This window comes from Gopherus flavomarginatus, chromosome 9 (assembly GCF_025201925.1).
Source record: "Gopherus flavomarginatus isolate rGopFla2 chromosome 9, rGopFla2.mat.asm, whole genome shotgun sequence".
NCBI lineage: Eukaryota > Metazoa > Chordata > Testudines > Testudinidae > Gopherus > Gopherus flavomarginatus.
Genome location: NC_066625.1, coordinates 63,449,920 through 63,473,754, shown reverse-complemented (window position 1 = coordinate 63,473,754; position 23,835 = coordinate 63,449,920). Strand labels below are relative to the sequence as shown.

The 23,835-nt window shown below is 39.0% G+C and overlaps 1 protein-coding gene across 3 annotated transcripts; it reads right to left on the bottom strand.

Annotated features, from left to right (window-relative positions):
- Nucleotides 1–248: 248 nt before the first annotated feature.
- Nucleotides 249–22,602, bottom strand: TARS3 (threonyl-tRNA synthetase 3). Of its 3 annotated transcripts, XM_050967936.1 has the most exons (19): nucleotides 22,312–22,601; nucleotides 20,485–20,577; nucleotides 18,876–19,066; nucleotides 18,135–18,258; nucleotides 16,729–16,850; nucleotides 15,271–15,388; nucleotides 14,507–14,571; nucleotides 13,034–13,112; nucleotides 11,063–11,209; nucleotides 9,201–9,299; nucleotides 8,559–8,725; nucleotides 7,735–7,897; nucleotides 6,849–6,986; nucleotides 5,791–5,868; nucleotides 5,582–5,682; nucleotides 4,201–4,305; nucleotides 2,444–2,516; nucleotides 1,817–1,931; nucleotides 249–1,417 (listed from the first exon to the last, which is right to left on the bottom strand). In XM_050967936.1, the coding sequence occupies exons 1-19, from the start codon at nucleotides 22,564–22,566 to the stop codon at nucleotides 1,269–1,271; spliced, it is 2,382 nt and encodes a 793-aa protein (XP_050823893.1). In that variant the 5' UTR covers nucleotides 22,567–22,601; the 3' UTR covers nucleotides 249–1,268. The 3 variants fall into 3 exon arrangements, 2 of the variants coding, with proteins under 2 accessions (XP_050823893.1, XP_050823894.1); XM_050967937.1 differs by lacking the exon at nucleotides 9,201–9,299; XR_007776330.1 differs by lacking the exons at nucleotides 249–1,417; nucleotides 4,201–4,305 and adding an exon at nucleotides 4,351–4,401 and having other exon boundaries at nucleotides 1,906–1,931; nucleotides 22,312–22,602.
- Nucleotides 22,603–23,835: the final 1,233 nt, after the last annotated feature.

Below are 23,835 nucleotides of genomic sequence, written 5' to 3'. Positions count from 1 at the left end.
TTCTGTTTAAGTAAAAAACTTATACATTAAATCCTACTTTCTGCTTCATTTTTTAAGATGTTAAGTAACTAATTATGTAAATAAGTGTACCTAATTTAGATTGCTTCAGACAATTGGTTTAGTGCAATTTAGTATCATCAAGTTGAACAAAAATTAGACAAGCCATATTACTGAAACAACTGTATAAAAAAAAAAAAAAAGAAATAAGATCATTAGACTTGTACAGAGAATAAACGTCTCAAAACAGATTGTTGTATTTAAGATTTATTTCAACTGCCAGGAACAGTAAACTTTTTTATCTAATTACAAAATGGAGCAATTAAAAGTACAAATTTAGATTCAACATACACTTAGGCTGATGTTTCCAATAAACTGTGTTATAGAGATAAAATAATTAAGGAAATTTACATGTAACAGATTTTTCAACATATTGTTCTAGTGCCCATATCCCAAACAAAGCAGAAACACCACAATACATTCTATGGAGGGGTGGTTTTGTTTTGTTTTTTTTAAAGTCTTTTAAAACTGAATTTGTACTTGTGAAAGGAGCCAAGTTTACAGCACTGTAAATGGAGGTTTTCCATGTATTCAAAGAACAAGAACCCTACAGCCAACAACCTACATTTCCTACATTGCTCAGACAGTATAATTCAACCTCTCTCTAGGTGGTCACCTTTGAAATAAGTGGTTATTGTCTTAATGCCCATTCAGTGCTTGTCTTTGCTGCTGAGACTTACAATAGTACCAATACGTGTGTGGCCTGAAGACATTAGTCCAGTAGGAACTAGCCATGCCCAAACAAAAATATTTGAGAAAACTGATGTCAAAACAAATATATGGAGGAGCATTTTAATTTCATCTACAAGCTGCCAAGTTTCTGATGCCAGACAAGTAAGTTACATAGCTACTTTTGACTATCTGATTAAGTTTTTTTTTTTAGCAGTAGCAGCAAGTACACTTTCCAGTGTTTTTCTCTTGACTACTTTAATAGAGCTCCAGCTTTATTTATATAGCTGGAACAATACATTTTGTAGCATAGGTGTAGGTTTATTTTCTAAATGGAATTTTCCAGTTGCTATGGATTCATGTGATTGCTTGAGGAGCCAAGGTTTGCGTCTGTCCTTCACACTATCCCCAAAGCACCCACATCAGCTCCATTTTTGTGCATTAATTCAAAGACCTTGCAAGTAAGCACAATGGTATTAGAGAGAGGAGGAAAAATAATCAGCTTCATTTAGAGTTAACATGGCTCCCAGTTAGCAGCTATTTCAGAATTCTTCCTCTGCAAATAAAGCATGTGATTTCTTCAGTTTCTTTAGTTTTTCAATGGCAGACGTTACCAAAATCTCTCCATGAACCTTATTGTCTCTTGTTCGCACATTGACAGCATTATTTGCTTTTTCCTTTTCTCCAACCACTGCAAGAGGAATATTGCAGAAAGACATTAATGGATCTGCAGCAAGCTTGTAACTTTTGAAGAGTAAAATAACTACTACAGAAAAATTCATTGGGACCAATGCTGGTCATCACTCCAGCCCCATATCTTAGTCTTTTCCACACATTCAAGAAGGTATGCCCTACCATTTAAACATAAAACTATTTTAAACTCATACCTATTCCTTTACTCTTTTTTATTTTTTTAATATGTGAAAAGAAACTCTGCTTTAACTAACTGGCTAAAAACCTATTTAGTCTCCTGCTTACATTATGAAATTTAATATAAAATCAAATTCTATGCCGGCATTAGAAGATTATAACCAAAATTTAAAAAAGAAAAACACTTATACAATGATCAGAAACCTAAATACACAATTACCTAAAATAAAATTATACTGTGCAAGCTGTGCATTTCTTATTTTCTTGTTTAATGTGCAGCTGTGATCTAGATCAACATCAGCCATAAATCCTGCTTCAAAAAATTCACAGCAAACCTAAAAGAAAGTTAAAGTTTCATTAATATTACAGTGTGCGTATATATCACCAGAGATCATGATGCTGATTGTTCAAAGCATTTATGCTCTTGCGAGGAGTTCCATTAAAATCATAGAGACTATTCACTTCAGAAAATTATACAAAATTTATGTACTTGGCAGGACTGGGGCAAATTTATTCCGTGAGCTTAACAGACATCTTTATAATAAAACACTGATTACAATATTCAAGATGGCTACTCTGTTATTTTTTTAAAACTAGAGAATTACTGAAGCCTAAGCAGCAAGAAAGCCCAAAAGAATGATTTTGTTTAGGAATTACATGTCCCCATCTTAGATTCATGACAATTTTATAAAGTAATAAACACTACGACAATAATGCTTTCATCTCTGTCAAGCATGTCTATATTTCCTAAGAGTTACATGTTTCTGTTCTAGGATGGAATTATAGGTTATCCAATAGATTATAAAATAAAATTTATTCCTATTTTTTAAAGGAAGTCTACTCTTACCTGCTGAGCATATTTTTCACAAGTAGGGCCCACAGGGACAACCATGACTTGGCAAGGAGAGAGCCAGAAAGGCCTGGCAAATGTAACAAAAATAAAAATTATATAAAAAATATGTTGTATATACACATACACAAAACACATACCTTCCATTCATACCAATGTTTATATGTCCTAAGAGTAGCTGAATAATTTTCAAAAATATTTAATTTTAAAGTTTAATCAGACATCTAGGCTAAGGCATGATCTTTATCCTGCCCAATTCATTTAGAATAGCAGTTCCTGAGCCCCCTGGGGGGCTGCGAGAAGGTTTTAGGGTGTCTGCCAAGCAGGGACAGAGTCAGACTTGCTGGGGCCCAGTGCGGAAAGCCAAAGCCCCACCGCATGAGACTGAAGCCCAGGGCCCCAAGCCCCACTATGTGGGGCTGAAGCCAAAGCCTGAGCAATTGCTCTGATTGCTACCCCGTAAGGCCAGCCCTGGCTTACGTATGCAGAGAAACAGCTGTTGAGGCAAAGCTGGGCCACGGTGGTTTTACAGCATGTTGGTGGGGCCTCAGAAAGCAAAAGGTTGAGTACCCTGACCTAGAACATAATATATTAATGAATAATTTTGGAGCTGGGTTAAACAAACAGAAGCCCTGAAATTTACTGTTAAAACTAAAATAAATGTCATGAATTCAATCCACCTCTGTTGTGGCTAATTGTCTCTAAATAGTGGATGACCTTTAGACACTACAGAATATTATATGCACCACTGTTCCTTAGAACAATAGAAAAAATATGGAAAGAGGTTACTAATTTAAGTTTAAATTTACTTTCGTGTTAATGTTGTTAAAAAAAAAAAGAGAAAACGTTACCGTATAACAATCAACATTTTCAGGTTGCTTTGGAGTCAGTTCATATTATGGTGTAAAGGGAAATCACTTGTAGGTATTGTTCTCTGAAGGAAATATCCTAGTGACACCACCACCCTTCGGTTTTGCACTCCTGCTTGTGACTTTAGTACCCAACTAGCTTAGATAAAAGTCTGGAATCCCTTGAATGAGCTCAGGATACAAACCCACAGGGCATGAAGATATATACACAACTTTCATCTCTTGTTCCTTTCAAAGTTGGTTTCATAACTAGACTGCATTTTAATTTTTCACACGATCCGTTTTCCTTTATTTTATACTTTTAAAATAATAGATGGACTGTGCGTTCATGAGTGAGAGCTGTTCCCTTTCTGCCCCCCTCCATTCAATGGTACTTCTTTATCAATTCATGAAGAAGCTATCTTTCAGATATTAATCATGAATAAGGGAGCAGCTTTCACTATTTATATGTTAAGACTCTCTAATTTATGGATCTATATATGTACCACAGCCATAGAAGTATAAAAAATGAATCTGCAAGCTAAATAATGAAGGGTCAATAAAATGTATTCTGCGAACATTTAAACTGCCATATTAATAATATGGTCTTACTGTACTAGTTTTATTATAATCTGAAATAATTAAAACTGAATTTCTAATCTTTTATTTTAGTCTACAATTATGTTGTTTGAGTTTGTCTACTGTATACAGTAATCTTAATATTTTAATATAATGAACCATTATATTAATGATTTTATGGCACTCAGGCCTTAATGAGACATTACACCTTTTGGTTGTGTTGCCTGTGCTACTTTTGCTAAGAGTCTTGTGTTGGCTATTAGGAAGTTTCTGTATTTTCAAGCTATGAGCCTAATTGTTTCTTAGTACTGTACATGTGTCACATACCATTTTCCTCCATAATTTTCTGCTAGAATAGCTATCATTCTCTCCACTGAGCCCAAAATAGCTCTATGAATGATCACTGGCCTTTTCTTATCATCACTATCCTTACTGCAAAGAAAGAAAATCAGAGAGAAAGAAAATTAAGACATTTACCTTAATCAGCGCACATATAAGCTTACTGTCATTTTTCCATCTTCTACTTTGCTTTTTATATTAATAAAATATTAAATATTAGCAAGTTATTAATGGCATGAAATCCAACAGCTTTAACTCCAAGTTTACTGTGACATACTGACATTCAGGAAATAACTGATGGCTAAAGCAGTTTGAAATAATCCTGCCTACGTATAATGAGAAATGGGCACAAAAGAAAACCCTGGTTTTGTAAACCACTGTGAACTTGGATTCAGATTCCAGCTCTATGACTCAGGTCCACATCTATATATCTTCATCTCTGATATACTTCTTTCTACTCATTTTTACTGATATTTACATTAAAATATTATCTTCATTAGGATCTCCCCTGTTCCTACCGCTTACTTCCCATCTGAAACTTCAATCCTTTGGTTTCTGTGAGGATTATCATGCTGTGAAAAATAAACAATTGGGACTTCAGATGACAAATAAGTAGCAAGAGCAGATCAAATCCAAAACAAAGATCCTGCTTTTTTATTTAAAAAAGTCAGGAGAGAGAAATTACAATCAAATGTGGCAAACCAGAAAAACAGAAAACTAATGGAAGTACTTGTCCAAGGACAACATGACTATCACAAATTTGTTTATTCAACAAGGAAGTGTTCTTCTCTCAAGTTGGAAACCAAAAATGGTATTTCCCATCTTGAAAGAATTGTTCATGTATGATTTATGCACCTCCATCAAAGATAACCCAGCTGATCTGATCTTTACTTTAAAATTGTGACTGTGTCACGACCGCAATCCTGCAAGGTGCTGATAATTTAATGTGTAAACTTAATGTGTTCAGTGAGGCATCGGACTATAGCGTGTCTGTCCCAAATAAGTTTCCTCAAAGGCTACCTAAGGTCAGATGCACTCAGTTCTCTTCAGGAAGAGCAGACCAGACAGACAAGTTATCAATTTTTTCTGCTCATTTACATTTACACTGAAACTGAGCAGTTGAACATACTACTAAAATCAGGGGGAAAATCCTCCACTCAGGGCCCATTCCAAGTACTTATTTCCACTGCTGGGGATGTCTTTCCCCACTAATGCACCTAGGCATTTAGTGGTAGGTCAGCAGCTTGTCCAAAGGCCAGTAAATAATTAAACTGCTTTTGGTTAACTCATTTTTAATGGGTGCTACAAACAGTGAAAGTAAAAAAATTGTCTGTCATATAGTTGACAGATTAAGAATTCAAGCACTTACCCAACATAAGTAAGATTAAATCTGATTGGTAGCTGGAAGTCAAGTTGGATGGTAGCACACTGATGGTACCTGCCAATAGCATCTTTGATTTTAATATCAATCTGCAAAGGAAATGCCTTAGTTACTATATACAGGTTTTTTGGTTACTCTATTATGCACCTACAAAGCTGCATTAGAGCTTCATTGCAGAACTGCACCGATTTACTAACCTTAGGACCATAAAATGCGCCATCTCCTGGATTCAACTTCCAAGGCTCTCCAAAGTCATTCAAACTGTTTTGTAATTGCTAAATATAAAAATCAAAAAGAAGTAGTATAAACATTACAGTTTTTTTAAAAATTGTATTTCTTTAACAAAGTCCTACCAAAGCTGCCCATGAAGGTTTGCAAGACTGGACATTAGACAGTTGCATATTTCACAGATTGCAGGGCCAGAAAGGACCATTGTGATCATCTAGTCTGACCTCTTGTGTAATGTAGCCATAGAAATTCCTCCAAAATAATTCTTAGAGCATATATTTTAGAAAAACATCTAATCTTGATTTCAAAATTGGCAGTGGAAAATCCACCATGATCCTTTATACATTCTTCCAATGGTTAATTACTCACTTTAAAAAATATTATGCCTTATTTCCATCCTGAATGCATCTATCTTCAACTTCCAGCCACTGGATCGTGTTATGCCTTTCTCCGCTAGACTGAAGAACACATTATTTAACGTTTTCCCCATGTAGATACTTGAAGACTGTAACCCGGTCACTCCTTAACCACCTCTTCAAACTAAACAAACTGAGCTCGAGTCTCTAAATCAGTGGTGGGCAACCTGCGGCCCAGATGCTGCAGTTTGCCCATCACCATTCTAAAGCATGTTTTCTAATCCTTTAAATGTTCTTATGGCTCTTCTCTGAACACTCTTCAATTTTTCCTTTATCTTCCTTAAATTGTGGGCACCACATGGGACACAGTATCCCAGTAGTAGTCACACCAGTGCTAAAGATAGAGGCAAAACAACCTCTCTACTCCTACTCAAGATTCTTCTGTTTATGCATCCCAGGATGACATTAACTCTGTTGGGAGTTCATGTTCAGCTGATTATCCACCAGGACCTACAAGTCTTTTTCAGAGTCACTGCTTCCTAGGAAAAAGAGTCCCATATCCTGTAAGTATGGCCTACATTCTTTTTCTGAGATGGATACATTTACATTTGGCCATATTAAAATGCATTAAATTTCTGTGAATGGAAGTATTAAGTACCTTCCTGCGTTACCTTTTCTGCGTGGTCCCAGATCTCTACTTCTCCTAGGAAGTTTTCAGGTCTTGTAGAAAGATGCAATTGAAAGGTAAAACCAAACACTGCATAAACTGACTTTAAAAAGTTCAGACAGCCTTTCATTTCTTCCTCAATCTGAAATTTAAGCAACACAAATCAACTGACAAACAGAACATCAAAATGCTGTCAAGGAGAACTGGTTGATCATTACTATTGTTTTATCACTGTAATCAGGCTTGCTTTATTTTTTCTGAATCAGAAGCATGTTTTGTAGGCTTGGGATTTTGAGGTCAGGTTCTACCACTCTCTCTCACACAGTGTATTAATTTACTCCCCACTGAAATCTTTGGGATCATTCATGGAATAAAATACTACTCAGCATAGTTAAGTGGAGAACATCGCCATGATATACCACCTTTTTAACTGGTATACCACTTTTCATGATATATTACTTTTTTCCTGGTTATTTGATCTCTTGGGACTGTCATTATTACCTCAATATCCCTGTGTCAAGATATGTTAAAGTAAGATCCTGTATAGGATGTTTTCCTGTAGATATACAACTCCAGGTAGGCCTACTCAATAACCCACAGTCAGTAACGTCTCAAATACTTATTGTTCTCCTTTGCAAATAAACATTTATGCCCTAAAAGGAAAACTTAATAAAACATCAGGGCATTATACTGTTGACAATTTCTGATGTAGACACTAAGCATGATAGCATACTGACTTAAGCAATTATATAGAAATCTAAGACATACTGAATCCCAGATGAATTAGAAGGACACAACCTAGCAATAGGGATGAAATAAAAGCAACAAATGATGCACTTAAGCTACACAATAACACGCCAAGAGAAGATCAAGGCTGAAAAGTTCTTCACCTGTTCCATAGTGCAAAAGATGTGTGCATCATCCTGTTGGAAACGCCTGACTCGAGTCAAACCACTCAAAGTCCCCGAGAGTTCATTTCTATGAAGAACCCCAAAGTCTGCAAGTCTAATAGGCATTTCCCTCCATGAGCGTGGGCGATGAGCGAACATCAAGCTGGAAGAGATAAAGTATATTTAGGCAGGAAAAACTTATACCCAATAGTCTTTGACTTCTTTTACATGCTAATATCTTCCACAAGGCCCAAGATAAAAGATTCATTTTGAACTAAATCAGCTTAGGCCAGTCAAAGAAAAAACCAAGATAAACAGGTTATCAGTTACATAACACTTTTCAAGAATCTACCACTAATTCTCTCCACACCCCTGAAAGGTAGGCAAGTATAGCAACCATTATACAGATAGTGAAAATGAGCCACAGAAAAAAAAGTGACTTGACAAAGACCACAGAACCAAGTCCCTGTTGGAGCCAAAGTTAAACTCAGTGGTTTCCAGCACCCTGTCTTACTCTCTAGCCATGAGTTCATCCCATCCCTATCCAATGTAAATTTTAAACAAACTGCAAAAAAAAACCCAAGTGAGTTGCAAATTATATCTTTTTTCCCCCCTAAACATGTATTTAATAAACAGAGGCAGAACTGTACTCAACCTCTCTAAACATACCTTGGGACAGGCGCTGAGGACAGCTGATTGCCCTGTAAGTGTTGTCTACTGTATAAGTTTTACTATAATATAGTAATGCACTGAAGTTAATATAATTTCCCTAAGCCTCAAAACATTACCTTCACAAATAGGAAAACAGGAAAGATAATACAAACCAATGTCCTGGACAGTTCATGGGCTTAAGGGCAAATGTTTCCTTCTCAACATCAAATGAGAACATGTTTTCACTGTAGTGCTGCCAGTGACCTGATGATTCCCAGAGTTTACTGTTGTAGATGTTAGGTGATATTACTTCAGTAAAATTACGCCTGTGATACTCCTCCTAGAAAACAAATCCAAAAGGTGATGCAGCCAAAACAAAAGTTATAGAGAGTATGCTTTACATAGAGTTAAAACCTGATCCTGCAACCCTTACTTACAATAGATCTTTGTTGAAGTCAAGGGGATCACATGTGTAAGGGTTAGATGACTGCAATCAAGTTATAAATGTATTGTGATTTAATAATTAGCAAAAAAAAAAAAAAAATTAAGGTCAAATTCTTCCTGCAGTTATCCCATATAACCTCACTAAAGTTTCAGTATATCTGTACACAAATATATACATAGAGCACATTTTTTTGTGTGGGAGTGCCTTAATGCAATAGTTGGATCAATAAGAATCATAGAAATGTAGGGCTGGAAGGGACCTCAAAAATGTGTCATTTGAGTTAAGGCCAGTCTGAAAAAAGTAACATCTTCAAGAGAAAGGAAAAATGTTTAATTATGTTGATTAGAAATTTTAAGACATGCCCACTTACTCGTATAAAATCCATGAGTGTGTTATAAAGAAAGGCACCTTTGGGGAGGAAAAAACAGCTTCCTGGACTTAGATCATGGAAGAAGAAAAGTTCTTGCTCCTGTACAAACAAATGTAGAATTCAGTAAGCCCACTTAAATTGTATCCATGAATGTTTTTTCCAGTTCAAATCACTATTTTTAAATTGAGAGCGTTAAGACTCCTTGTCAGAGACAGTGAATGATATTTTTAGAATGTAGCAATCAGAACTACAGAAGAGAACAAGATTAAAAATGTGGAGAAAATAATTTACCAGTAATTCTGATTTTCAGAAGGCATGTGACACTAGAGACCCATCTCAATATGTGTGACTGACTAATCTCACATTTCCTCAAAAATCTGAGCCCTTAAAATACTCCTACCCACTAGTGCAGGAAAAAAGTCATTTGGCAGACAGACACCACTCATTGGTGAGATGGTTTAATGGCCCAGGATTTTGAGAAAGTAGAAATTTTGTCAAAGCCCTGTGCTAAGAATGTAGGCATAAGAGTGGGGTCTAGTACTGTACATTTTCTTTGGAGAACCTCTGTTAGTATCCTATGTATCATGTTACACCAGTTCATCCATTTTTAACTGGGAAAGAAATAAATGTAAATACATACTGAACAAAAAAATCATACTTCATATTAAGATTCAGTTTATAAAGGGTTAATAAGCGACCAAGATGTTGTAATGCTTGGTTACTTTATTGTTAGAGTCTCCAACAAGTCAATATGTGGCTTATATAGTTATAACAACTTCTATTGATGTGCTTATAACCATCTGTAACACACATAGGACTCATTCCTGGAACATACTTATGACATCTACTGATATTTTATTAACCCCTGTAAACTTTTATAAATGGAATCCTAATATGAAATGTGATCAAACACAGATCATGTTTATTATCTGTACAATTCTCACTAGTGTATTAGGTTCCTAACATAGTTAGTCAGGTCCATGCCTTGAGTTTACAGGCTAGAATTTAGGCAAGGTTGAGTACAAACAAGAGAGGAGCGAGTCAGCTTGGGCAAGGATTTATGGAGACTCAGTGCGTGTATACTTCTCAGTTAACAAGTTTCAGATTAATATATTAATGAGTTCAATTATTCGTAGCATATATGTGCACCTAAGTCATCAAATAGTTGCTTCACATTTTATTTTCTGATTTACATTTTAGATATTAGGAGATTAATCTGTCATCTGGGAGATTCAGAGAACAGGGATCTTGTCAGTTTTAATCCCATGCTGATTCAAAAAGTAAGCAGGAAACAGAAAACTGGAGGGATGATATGGCAAGAGAAGGAATGATTTCTGAGATTAAAATAATTATGCATGTATAGGCTAGCTAGAAGGCAACCACAGGTGGGTATGTGGGGAGGGGAAAGAGGAGAGTTTGAACACTAAGGAGAAAGAACAATTATTTAGGGTGGTCCAAGGGAGAATAAATAGGAGTAACAGCATTAAATTAAGTAAAGGAAGATTTAAGATGAATATCAGGAAACAAAAAACAAGACCCATTAGACCACGGAATAGTTAGAAGGGAAGTAGTGGAAGAAAATCAACATTAGACAACCCATGTGGAACAGAGGGATAGACTAAGTGGCCTAACTAGTCATCTCTAATTCCTACATTTTTATGAAGAACCCTTAATATCTGCAATGGCAAAAATCAGCCTCTTAGTTTTGTTAATGGATCACCCAACTAATTTTAGCTATCATTTGGGGGTGGCTAATAGTACTCAGTTTTCAGAGGGTCTTTTGGGGAGAAAGAAATATATTTTGGATTAATCATCAGGACAACGTCCTTTAAAAAAGTAATAAAAATATCGACAGTACCTACCTTTCCAATTTTCCTATGATCCCGATTTCTGGCTTCCTCTTGGAATTTTTCCCATTCTTTCATCATTTTGTTATCAGGGAAGGAGATTCCATAGATTCTCTGCAATGTTTCCATGTCAGCCTTTCCCTCCCAATATGTAGAAGAATTCTGATGTTAAAAAAAAAAAACATTTTTAAAAAACATTATACAAACAGTTGCAGGGGAAGAATAAATGCTAAACCAATCCAATTACTGTATCTCACTGCTTCTTGGGAAAAGAATTGACAAGTCATCCAATATTGGTTTAAACGACAAAGATACTTGCAGTTAAACGTATGCACTGCTTTTTTGTTGAAATAGTAACACAGCATGCATAAAAATAAATAAATAAATTGTTCTAATCATGCATTTGTTGTACTTGGCCATGTTATTTTAACTTGTATCATGTCATTACATTACAGATGAATGTAAACTTCACATGATACAGTAAGACAGTAGAAAACGTAAAAATAACTCGTTTTCCAAGTCAAATACAGATACTGTTTTGAGGATTGAACACTTAATCTGAATATTTAAATACAACAGCACCACAGATCTCAAGCACAAAGTTAACTGAACAAAAGGATGCTGAATGTTTAAAGGAGATCAAGGACTCTGACCACTAATTAACCAATTAATGGTTGCCAGTAACTTATATTATCTAATTACCAGAAGCATCTGCACAAGTTAATTCTGGTTCTTTTGTGCAGAATGTCACTTTAAAGAAGCAGTACTTTCAGGTACAGAAAGCTAACCCAGCATTAGCAGTCATGTAAGCTCCATGCATTGTGGGGCCTGGAAACATGAAGGATTCTCAGTTTTCATTTAGAAAAATAATTTCTAGACTGTCTCCTTGAAAAAGATAGCCTTGAAAACATAAGAAGATATAAACAGATGCTTGTCACTGATTTTTCCTACAGGTTACACATTATTTACAGTCCCCTTCAAGCAGGGGCGGCTCTAGGCATTTTGCTGTCCCAAGCACGGCAGACAGGCTGCCTTCGGAAGCTTGCCTGCGGAGGGTCCGCTGGTCTCGTGGCTTCGGTGGACCTCCCGCAGGCGTCCTCCGAAGCTGCGGGACCAGCAGACCCTCCGCAGGCACGCCTGTGGGAGGTCCTCTGAAGCAGAGGGACCAGCGGATCCTCCGCAGGCAAGCCGCCAAAGGCAGCCTGCCTGCCACCCTCGCAGCACTGGCAGAGCGCCGCCTGCGGCTTGCCACCCCAAGCACGCGCTTGGGGTGCTGGGGCCTGGAGCCGCCACTACCTCCAAGTCACCCAGGGCAAGCATTCCAGGTTTGGAAAAAATATAACTTTAGGTCCTGTGGTCACCCACTCTACAGGAATCTTGTGGTGTGCAAGGGAGACAAGCTCAACAGTGTGCTCACTGGGGGCTTGACAGAGGGTATGGGGACAACATGTGGTAGCAGACCAGGGGTGGTCTTGAGATGCACATGTGTCAGTTTCATCAGCTTAACTGGCCAGCAGATGGCCAAGTTAATGGGATCTAAAAATAAAGAAGAGACAGAGCAAAACACTGTTTTCTGTACCAATAAACATGGACGTTCCCTTACTTTGTGAACAAATGGCTACACTAATAATCTATAAGAATGAGTTGATCCTGTTCATTTACACCACTACAGAGCTGAGCGCAATCAGGATGGACAAGAGTCAGTTAATTTTGGGGGAGCAGGGAGGACAGAAGGAGAGTAATCAGTAATTTTACTTGGGGTGAGCGTAGGGGGGGAAACGTTAAGGATGGCTTTGATGGTGTGACAATCAAGGGGAAAAAAAAAAAAAAGGACATAGTAGACCCCAGTCTATGGCATTTCAGGGGGAGGAGGGGGGAGGGCGGGAGGAAACCAAAAATCAAAACCCTCTAACACACACATCAGTATAATTCAGTCTTGCCCCTGCTCTAGTTAGCTTTGAAAGCTTATCAAATTTCTACTCTTACCTTAAAAATCTTAAAGGCTTTAATTTTTCCAGTGTGTCTCACATGTGGGCCCCTGCAAAGATCAATCAATGGACCACACCTACAACAAAATAATTCAGACATAAACCATTTTATTCCTAAAATTTTACAACACTTTAAAATATAATCAGTAATAATGTACAAGAAAAAGTTATGGTGACTAGCATACATCTACTAATACAATAATTATACGTAAGTGGTCAGAAATTTATGAGGTGTGTTTTACATGCAATTGTGCAGCATGAATTTCTCAGTAATTTCGCTAGTCTCAAAAATATACTAGGACCCAGTACTGCAAAGTGGTTTTCACTTGAGTCATAGGGAGCAGACTCTTGGGCAATACTCAGCACCTACCCTCAACTACCTAATGATGCCATATAGGATAGTGGTTCTAAACCAGGGGTACACGTACCCCTAGGAGTACACAGAGATCTTCCAGGGGGTACATCAGCTCATCTAAATATTTGCCTCCTTTTACAACAGGTTACCTAAAAGCAGTAGTGAAGTCAGTACAAACTAAAATTTCATACAATCACTTGTTTATACTGCTCTATGTACTTTCATTTTAGTGTACAGTACAATATTTATATTCCAATTGATTTATTTTTACAATTATATGGTAAAAATGAGAAAGTATGCAATTTCTCAGTAATAGTATGCTGTGAAACTTATATTTTTATGTCTGATTTTGTAAGCAAGTAGTTTTTAAGTGAGCTGAAACTAGGAGGTACACAAGACCAATCAGACTCCTGAAAGGGATACAGTAGTCTGGAAAGGTTGAGAGCCACTGATCGAGGACATCCTGTGGCTTATACACTCTCCCACGAAAGCTGGTCAGGAAGTTTTCATCTTAACAAAATTGACAAAAAAAAAAAAAGTTTTGCCATTTTCCAGCCAACTTTCCCTTCCACAACCCCAGCTGGACAGGATTCACATCCAACACCATGCTAGCAGTTAATGTTACTGATAGTGGGCTCAAATTCCACTTGCGACTATATGTTTTATTCTTCTCCCTCAGATGGGAGGCAATTACAAGGGTGGGCATGCTGCCCTTGTCTACCAATGAAGACAAGAGGTAATTCTGAGAAGCGTGTGTCATCCACCTGAAGACAAGATACAATTATGCACAAACACTAACTTCAAATCTAGGCCTCAATCCTGCATATGTGCTTAACTTTAAGCATTGACTTCAGCGGGACTATTCATGTGCTTAAAGTTAAGTATGTGCACAGGTATCTGTAGGATCAGAGCCCTAGTTAAAAAAAAGGGAACCTTCACGAAGTCTGGGATGTTAGTTTAATAAATGTAGAGAAAAAAATTTCTTCCTTCAATTTAGATGAAGTCTGCCCAAATTCCTACTGTCTGATTATAAAAGTACAGTGTATAAATTATAAAAGTACAGTGTATAGTTATTTAAAGCAATGAAATAATATATGTATTCTTGTATATTTTTACCTGTATACTGTGGTAGTCGGCGTGTTAACTTTCTCATTCAGGATACGACATTTAAACTTATTATACTATATGGGGGAGAAAAAACAGATATTTGGAACTAGAACTTCATTAAAATCAACAACTACAATGACATTCTGGTATAATGGAGGCACTCATATTTGAGTCACTAGAAGGCACTAAAACTACTAAAGCAGTGGTTCTCCTACTTTTGTACTAGTGACCCCTTTCACATAGCAAGCCTCTAAGTGTGACACCTCACCCCCCCAAATAAATTAAAAACAAACACTTTTTTATATATTTCACACCATTATAAATGCTGGAGGCAAAGCAGTGGTGGAGGCTGACAGCTTGCAACCCCCCATGTAATAACCTCACCACCCATTGAGTCCCGACCCCTAGTTTGAGAACCCCTGTACTAAAAAGAGTGACATAATCATACATAGCAGAGAAAGCCTGACATTCCTTCCAGAAGAAGACAGTGATATAAAACATACAGGGAAGACAGGACAATCAGACAGATATAGCTAATCTGTTTGGGTGTATACTGATTATGTGTAGTGTCTTTCCATCAAAGTACCTCAAAGTGCTTTTACAAAATATTAAAAACATAATACTACCAAGAGACTGGTAAATAATACCCGTTGTACAGATGGACAAAGAAAAGTCATAAATCATAATATTATCCAAATGAATTAAAATTCTATTTTAAAAATCATTTTTACATGCTCATTTCTCCAAGTTTTATAGTAGCTCCAAAGAATTACCTTAAACATATCCAGTAGGATCTCCTTACTGACTTCTAATCTTTCAAAAGGCTGCTTCTCTTTTATGATATTTTTACACATGTTCTCCAATGTAGGATATTCTGTACTAGATACACCTCTAAACAAAAAAAAAAAATAGAGAAAAGTTACTATACTTTTAAATAACAAAAAAGTTTAGTAGGACAATTTATTACCCTCAAATGCCATTGGGAAACCATATTCATTTACTTCCTTTTTTGTAAGGAGAGTGGACTCCTTTGATTTAATCACTACAATGGTTCCTTTAGTTTAATATAACTATGCATTCAGGCCCCCATCCTGCAAACAAATGCTTAACTTTATTATTGTTAGAAGTCCCATTGAAAATCAATGGGCTACTCGCTGTAGTAGTTAAACACATGCATAAGTGTTGCAGGATTGGGGCCTCAAAAGAATATATACTGTTATATAAAATTGTCCTATTTATTTTTACTGATCCCATCTTCATGGCACCTGAATGCATTAGGATAAGTCTACACTGGGGATAAAAGCCTCACGTCATGGCCACAGCTGGCATGGGTCAGCTGGCTCAGGCTGTGGTGCTGAAAAATTGCTGTGTAGACGTTCGTGCTCAGGCTGGAGCCCAAGCTCTGAGACCCTCCCCATCACAGGGTCCCAGGGCCCAAATGTCTACACTACAATTTCTCAGGCCCAAGAGACCTAAGCATCTGACATTTAGTCAGGCTTTAAAAAACAAAACAAAAAAGCCAATAATAATCACACTTAACTCAAACTCCTGTCAAATTAATGGAAGAAGAAGAGTTTTCTGTGCAAAAGATTCAACGCTATCCCCCTTTCAGATGAGGACAGAGAAAACAGATTTCAGTTCTCAGTTTTGCCTGGCTATATATATACACACAGCGGAGAGCTAGAAAGCACACGGAATGATATAACTGCAAACAATGATTAGACAATGGGTAAACACCTACGTAACTTGGGAGCAGAAGTCCCATTTTCAAACGTGACATAAGAGATAAAGTTTAATTGAAACTCATTGAAGACTTAAGGCCCATTTTCAAAAGTGACAGACACTTGAGGGCCTATGCACCTAAAGAATAAGGAGTACTTGTGGCACTTTTTGCTGACACAGACTAACATGGCTACCACTCCGAAAAGTTATGAGCCTTAGGTGACTTAGACACCTTAGAAAATTTTATCCCACAGTTCTACTTTCTGCCACAAAACATTCAGCAACTGTAAGTCTTAAGGAGAAGTCTGATAGGAATAAACTTCAGAAATAACTATTTCTTCCAAAAGTTGCCATGAAGAGAAGACTAACCTGTCAGTTTTAAATAAAAAAAATGGATCCACTTTACTTTCTTTTTAATATGCGGGTAAAAACCTGATTCAGCATAACTAAGCCTGAAGTACTGAAGTCAAAATCAAAATGTTTACAGACAGACATCTGTGACATTTTACCTGTCTTCAATGTACATATCATAATAAAATCCATTCTCAATAGGTGGCCCATAGCACAAACAGCCTCCATAATAACTTTCCATGGCCTCTCCAAGGATGTGAGCACTTGAATGCCAGTAAACCTATAAATGAATAATAAGTCAGAAAAGCAGGTCACAGGACAATGACTTCTTGGTGTTACGTAATTTTTAAAAAAGCAAGGCATTTCTGTCGAAGAAAAGTGTTGAAATGAAGCCACGATATTTAAATTCTAAGCAGGAAATGCTGTTTCTGTCTTTATTTCTACTGTATTAGCTGATTAATGTAGATTCGAATAACTGTATCTGATAAATGCTGGTTCAACAACATGATGGTAGCTGCACCATTGTGGCCCTGTTTTATTCTAATTTGCTTAGTGATTAGACTTCTGGTGTGATTCAGCCACAACAATTTTGTGTTTTGTTCATTCATAAAATAGGCTGATTTCTGGCCACCTAAACTTTAATTTCTACCCAAATAATGATCACATACACAGCAATCTGACTATTATAAATGCCATTATGCACATTATCTGAGGACATTTGACAGAGACACTTACACAATGACAAGTTTTTTAGCTTTTGAACTGTTTTGAGTTTAGGCTTCAATCCCACAAAGACCTATTCACGGACTTACCTTTATGCACTGTGATTAGTCCTATATGGTAATCAATGAGACTATTCAGTGCATAAAGTTAAGCACATTCTTAAATCTTTGCAGAATTGGGGCCTTCAGCCCCTACTCCACAATAACTTAGGTACATAACTTTATGCACATAGTTCCACTGAGTGAGATACACACATGCCTGAAGTTACTGAAGTGCTGCAGGCTCAGGCAGGCATATTTTATTCACAGATCAAATTCTGTATAAGGATGAGATTTCTGTATAAAGTATAAGATTCCCCACATGTTAACACATTTAGGACCTGATCTTTTGAGATGTTAAGCAACCTTAACTACCACTGTTCTCCCAGGGTCAAACCCTTGGATGCTTCATCCACAACATATATCAGAGACATTTTTAAAACACAAAGCTGCATTGAACTTAACATACAAATCTAGGTAATTTTTGTTTTGTTTTCAGTCAACTTCTACACATTAGCTAAAAAAGGGAGAAAGAAAGGAGTCTAAAAATTTGTGTTTATCCATAAATTCCCTTTTGAAATAGCACATTATATATATCAAATATACCTGGTCAAGTCACAATTATTTGTCACTTGACTAATCATTTAACAATAATTTTGTTGTGTTCAATATATTGAACTATACCGAGGACTACTAATGTTCAGGATTTTTATTAAAAAAGAAAACCAAGACAATAAAAGGGAGATTTCTTTTCAAGATATTAGTTTCTTTAATCAAGTAAAATCAAGAGTCAGTTTACTTACTGCCTGAGCTTCTTCATTATCAAATGTAAGCAGCTCCAGCGAACAATCTCCCTCCAATGGACGATCCAGATCCCACAATTCACCATTCACTGTGGCTATTACTGTATTATCAGCCAGTCCTCGACTAACAAATAAAAGTAATAAATATGCGTATCAAAGGCATTTGGAGCCAGATTTTTAAAAGGCATTTAGCTGCCCAGGTGTTCCTGAAAATCCTACGAGGCACTTGTCTATATTTTCAGGCACCTGAATAACCTTCAAAATCTGGCCCTTTGGCCTCTATAGACTTAAAACATTTTCAAACTTGGTTCACTTTTGAGTTACAGACTTTAAACCATATGATGACTTACTCTCTCCTGAAGGAAGGATTTGGAGGTTAAGGGAGGATGAGAACTCTGCTTACTGAATAATAATCCCATATTCTATCATTATTTAGGATTGAATTTCAAGTCAGAGTTAATTGCTGACAGTTTCATTGGATTTTAAAGCTAGAAGAAACCATTATGATCGTCTTGTCTGACCTTCTGTAAAACAAAGGCCAAAGAACCACATCCAGTGATTTCTGCATTAAGTCCACTTGCATCAATGCTTTCACAATGAAAGGAAGGCAAAGGAAATATTTAAAAAATAAATAAATAAAAAGAGAGCCAGTCATCCACTCAGTGACCCTATATCATCAACTACCTCCAAGGGGGGGGGGGGCCCACTATTTATTAAAACACATTCACACCTGCAGTTTACCTAATTCCTGCAGCCAACTGATATGGTGTTGTTTTCCAAGATTCCCCTTCAATGACTTTACCATCAGTCAGAATCACTTTTATAGACTTGCTCTGGTTGGCTGCTCTGTAAGCAAGCAAGGCATCATGTTCTTTTTTCAGTGTTTCATAAAGCTTCAGCCTGTCATCTATGAAGCTTGGCTCACACTGCAGCTGTAAGAACCACACAAAGCAGTCACAAAACTATTTTTAAAAAAGAGAACACAAATGGCAGGTTAATTTACTATGTGTTTATACAACATCTGATCTTGGTTGGTATCTCCACGTGCTTCTGAAAGATAAATAAATACATAGGTACATTCATAAACACTTCCAACCCCCAAAGTGTCAGGTGTAATAACTATCATGGCCAATAACTATAACAGGTAATAACTATCATGGCCAATTTCAAGTTTGTTACACAGATTAATATTGAAATATTCTAAAATCCAATCCTCACCAGGGCTATCCTGGAGGGATGGGGAGTCTCTGTCTGCACCCCCACTAAGCATTCCCCTGTATTCTTGCTCACCAAATACCACTCCCCCACAATATCACTCTCAGCTGCTGAAATCCTCTTGCCACATCTATAGCTGATGAAACTTTTCTGACTCTTGGTCAATATTGACAAGAATATGCATTTCAACCCTTATCTTGAAAATAACAGCTTTGCACATGCTTAACTTTATACACTGTAAGTAATACTACTGAATTCAATGGGACTAGTGCAGGGGTGGGCAAACTTTTTGGCCCGAGGGCCACATCTGGGTGGGAAAATTGTATGCAAGACCGGGGCAGGGGGGGTTGGGTGCAGGTGGGAGCGTGCGGTGTAGGAGGGGGTGTGGTGTGCAGGAAGGAGATCAGGACAGAGGGTTGGGATGCAGGAGGGGTGTGGGATGCAACAAGGGGCTCAGGGCGGGAGGCTGGAGGTGTGGGGTGCAGGAAGGGTTCAGGATGCAGCCCAGCACCACTTACCTCGAGCAGCTCTGGGGTGGCAGTGGCACACAGAGGGGCTAAGGCAGGCTCCTTGCCTGCCCTGGCCCCATGCCGCTCCTGGAAATGGCCAACATGTCCAGCAGTGGCTCCAGGGGATGGTGTGGGGCAGGGGGCTCTGTTGTGTGGTACCCACAGGCAAGGGTAGCGCCCCCGAAGCTCCCATTGGCCACAGTTCCCTGTTCCCAGCCAATGTGAGCTGCAAGCAAGGGCAGCGCACGGAGCCTTCTGCCTCCCCCATCCCCAGGAGCCAGCCGCTTGCAGGAGTGGAGCAGGGCCAGGGCAGGCAGGGAGCCTGCCTTAGCCTTGCTGCGTCACGGGGCTGGCAATCCTGATGGGCGGGATCCGGCCCGTGGGCTGTAGTTTGCCCTCCCCTGGACTAGTGAGTGTGTAAAATTAAGAATGTGTGCAAGTCTTAGCCAGTTGCTAGAATTCTCCCTCCCCTGAGCCAGCACCAGTCGCTGCAGAAGTCATGGAGGTCATGGAATCCGTGACAGACTCGCAGCCTTACTTATGAGGCACAAGGTGTGACAAAGGGGAGGACCAGCCCTGAACCTAGTGAAGACTCTTCTTTTGCGCACTATAAAATATCTGCTTACCTCATTCCTAAGCCCATTCACAACTTCATTTTCTTTTTTCTTCTCCTTTTTATTCTTATTTTGGGCACCAGTCAGGCCTGCATTGGAGGTATTCTTTTAACAAAAAAAAAAAAAAAAAAGTTATACCACTATGTTTACTGGGACATTCCATGGCAGGCACATGATTTAGATAGATATACAGCAATGAAAGCATATTCAGAACAGGGACATTGTCTTTCAATTTCTTCTGATAGGATACACCCCATGACTTTTTTAGCCCATCATCAGACTCTTTGTAACAAATAAATAAAAACTGTGCCTTTCTATACAATGTTCTGGGTGTATGTCCACTGGTCCAGGAAAATAACAGGCCCAGTGTCCAAGAGATAGAATCTTTCCAAATCCTCTGGAATTTTCTCACTGCTACAACATATCAAGAAAATCCTCCCAGGAAAAAGACTAGAGAACAAAAAAGTCTGAAGAGCAACAAAATCAGGCTTTGGTGAGAGAACAAAAGAAACCAGTTCCACACTCAGACCACACTGAAAACAAGCTGACTATAGAGAGGTATTGTGGTCCAGAATGTAGGGTAATGGACTTACACTCAGGACAAGGGTTTTATTTCCAGTTGTGCTACTGACTGGCTGTGTGACCTTGAGCTAGTCATTTCACCTCTCTGCATCTAGTTTCCCTCCCACCCTCTAGTCTGTTTTAGGATGTAAAAACCCTTTGGGAATGAGCAAAGTCTATTACTACACGTTTGGACAGCAAAGCTCTGATGTCAGCTGAGGCCTCTGAACATCTAATATGATCACTTAATCATAAAGAGAGAAGGATATCAATGAGGTAACCAGGTTGTAACCTATTTAAGGCTCTATATTTCAATTCTATCTGGAAATTCATTGAGAGCTAGTACAGCTATTTGAGCTCCTGTGTAATCTGCTCTCTGCAACAACACAAATGGATTGCTACAGTCTGTCCCTGCTGAAGTTTGAGTGATTGTAAAGAATAAGTGCATGAAAAACATGTTGCAGTAATTTAGTCTCAAAATCACAGAAATGTGAATCACTATGGAAAGGTCCTTATCCTAAAGAAGTCACTAACTCCAGTATCACCAATAATTGGCAACTACTGCTACCTGAGGATGTAGAATCATGCAGGGCAGCCAACAGAAGATACAAGTTGTGAACCTGAACAAAAGGCAGGTAAACTCTCCTTATGGATACAGCTTGTATCAACACCTGCCACTTCTTCTAGTATGTTCCTCCAACCTACCAAATAACCCCCCGTTCTACCTGGATTGAGTAGCAGACTGTTTGCCCTAATCCAGCAAGGCACTACACCTGTTTGCTGAAGGATACTTAGTGCCTGTACAGCATCTCACGTTTTCAAAGCACAGACCAAGCCACAAACACTAAGCAAATATTAGTTCATTTTAAAAAAAGGAAGAAGTTCCTGGCACCAACTCATGTTCAATGCAGGCTTAAGGAGCCACTCTCCACCTCCACATAATGGCCACGCCAGCATTTCAGCACTTGTCAAAAGAAAACGTTGAAATCGCTTGAGGGGACCTTAAAGTGACCCAAACTAAAACAAGGGAAATTTTAAAGAGTCTTGGGGGACTGAGTGATAGCTGCTGGTGCTCATGTCACTGAGCCTCTACAGCTGCCAGGCCGCCCACTACGATGGAAGACCGCAAAGCCGCCTGCCCTACAGCCGCCCAGCCCAGCCCCACGGGCTGCCCCAGCCCCATCGCTTCCACGCGCCACATGCCAGGCAGGCCCCTGCCCGGCACCCAGGGCTAAGCACGGGGCTGGCTCGGGGGTCTACCTCTGCCCCGCGCGCTACCTTCCCGCCTCCTGCGGGGCCCGGCCGCCGCTGCTCCCCGCGGCCCAGCTCAGCTGTCAGGCTGCGCCGGAGGTGCAGGAGCCTGTAGCGCAGCTTCTCGTTCTCCGCCCTCAGCCTGTGCAGCTCTGCGCTGCTGCTGCCCGGGCCGCGCTCCGGTTCCGGCTCCTTCAGGCGGCCGATCTCGGCTGTTAACCAGCGGATCTCCTCCTCCTGCCGGGCCAGGCGCAAGGCGATGGCTTCTGCGGCAGCTGCCATCTTCCCCCGGCCCGCCCCGGATCCGCGCTGGGAGCTTCGGGAGCTCCCGCTGATCAGCTCCCTCCTCCCCAGTCCCTGCTATATTGGCTGGGCTGCGCTTGCAGCAGCTCCTGGGGCTCGTCTCTGCCAGGTGCACGGGGGAACACTGCCACCGTGCCCCGCACAATCCTGCCGCCCACAAACCCAGCCTTTAGAGACCTCGGCTAAATCTCAGGGTTTCCATGGTTGGGGCTGACCATAAATTATTTAACCATTAAGAGGAGGAGGGGGCTTAATTTCTTAATTTTACTTTTTGTTTCAGTGCTACAAGGGGATGGGTAGGTCTTGAAAAAAACCAAAAAATGTGTTATGTAATTTATGGACAGCCCCTTGTGTGTGTGGAGGGGGGGGGTCTCTTTCTTTTCCTTGCAGAAAAAACCTTGCAAATGCTAAAAACTCTCACTGAAAGTGCATGGAGTGGCTTTCACTGAAGGCCACACAGTCTGCATTACAGCCATCGCTCATTTGGGGGGTTAAGGGAACCCAGCACAAAATGTGGCTGTGGGGATGGTGTCACCAAGACTGTTGCTGATGGTAGCAGCACCACAGACTCTTGTCAAATGTGTAAAGTAAGGATTAGAAACGAGATAAATTATTATTATTTAGTTACAGGAACATTTAGTGTTAGTTTTAACAATGGTAAGTAGAAAATTAGCATGTCCTTTTTGTGCTAGGAAGGATTAAGCTTGAAGTGGAAAGTTGTCATACCACCTGGAGGGTATTATGCAGTGCCACATTTCATGTGAATACACAGTGACAGACATACACCATAGTTGCAGAGATCGAGAAAGAGAATACAGCCAAGCTACATTCCAGTAGCATCTGTACTAGATTTACTTTACAAACTATTTTTTGTTGTTACTTGAATAACTTATCCTAAACCTGCCACAATTAATCACTGACATATTACCTATGTGCTTCAAGGTCTCCTTCTCTAAAATTGTCAGTAATACCTACCTAATTTGTGATGGAATTATTAATTAGCTAATATTTAAAGCTGCCAGAATGCACACAAGCAACTCTTGTGGCTGAGGGACTGGTATCCCTCGCATTACAGCTTATCTGGAAAATTGTTCCTTGACAAGCTTTTTCCTGGCTGTTATGGGAGGCTGGACTGGTGATGGAATGAAGATCCCGGGCCTCACTTCTATATAAAATGACTCAGTAATGTGTAAAGGTTCCTCAGAGAATCATCTCACTGACTCAAAATGCTAAGTCTGTCACTGTGTA

Coding starts and splice junctions, on each gene's coding strand:
- TARS3 (XM_050967936.1), bottom strand. CDS start 22,566: ATGGCAGCTGCCGCAGAAGCCATCGCCTTGCGCCTGGCCCGGCAGGAG. Junction 13,113..14,506: donor CCGACTACCACAGTATACAG/GTAAAAATATAC, acceptor ATTTTGTTGTAG/GTGTGGTCCATTGATTGATC. Junction 4,306..5,581: donor TTTAATCTTACTTATGTTGG/GTAAGTGCTTGA, acceptor CTTTCTTTGCAG/TAAGGATAGTGATGATAAGA.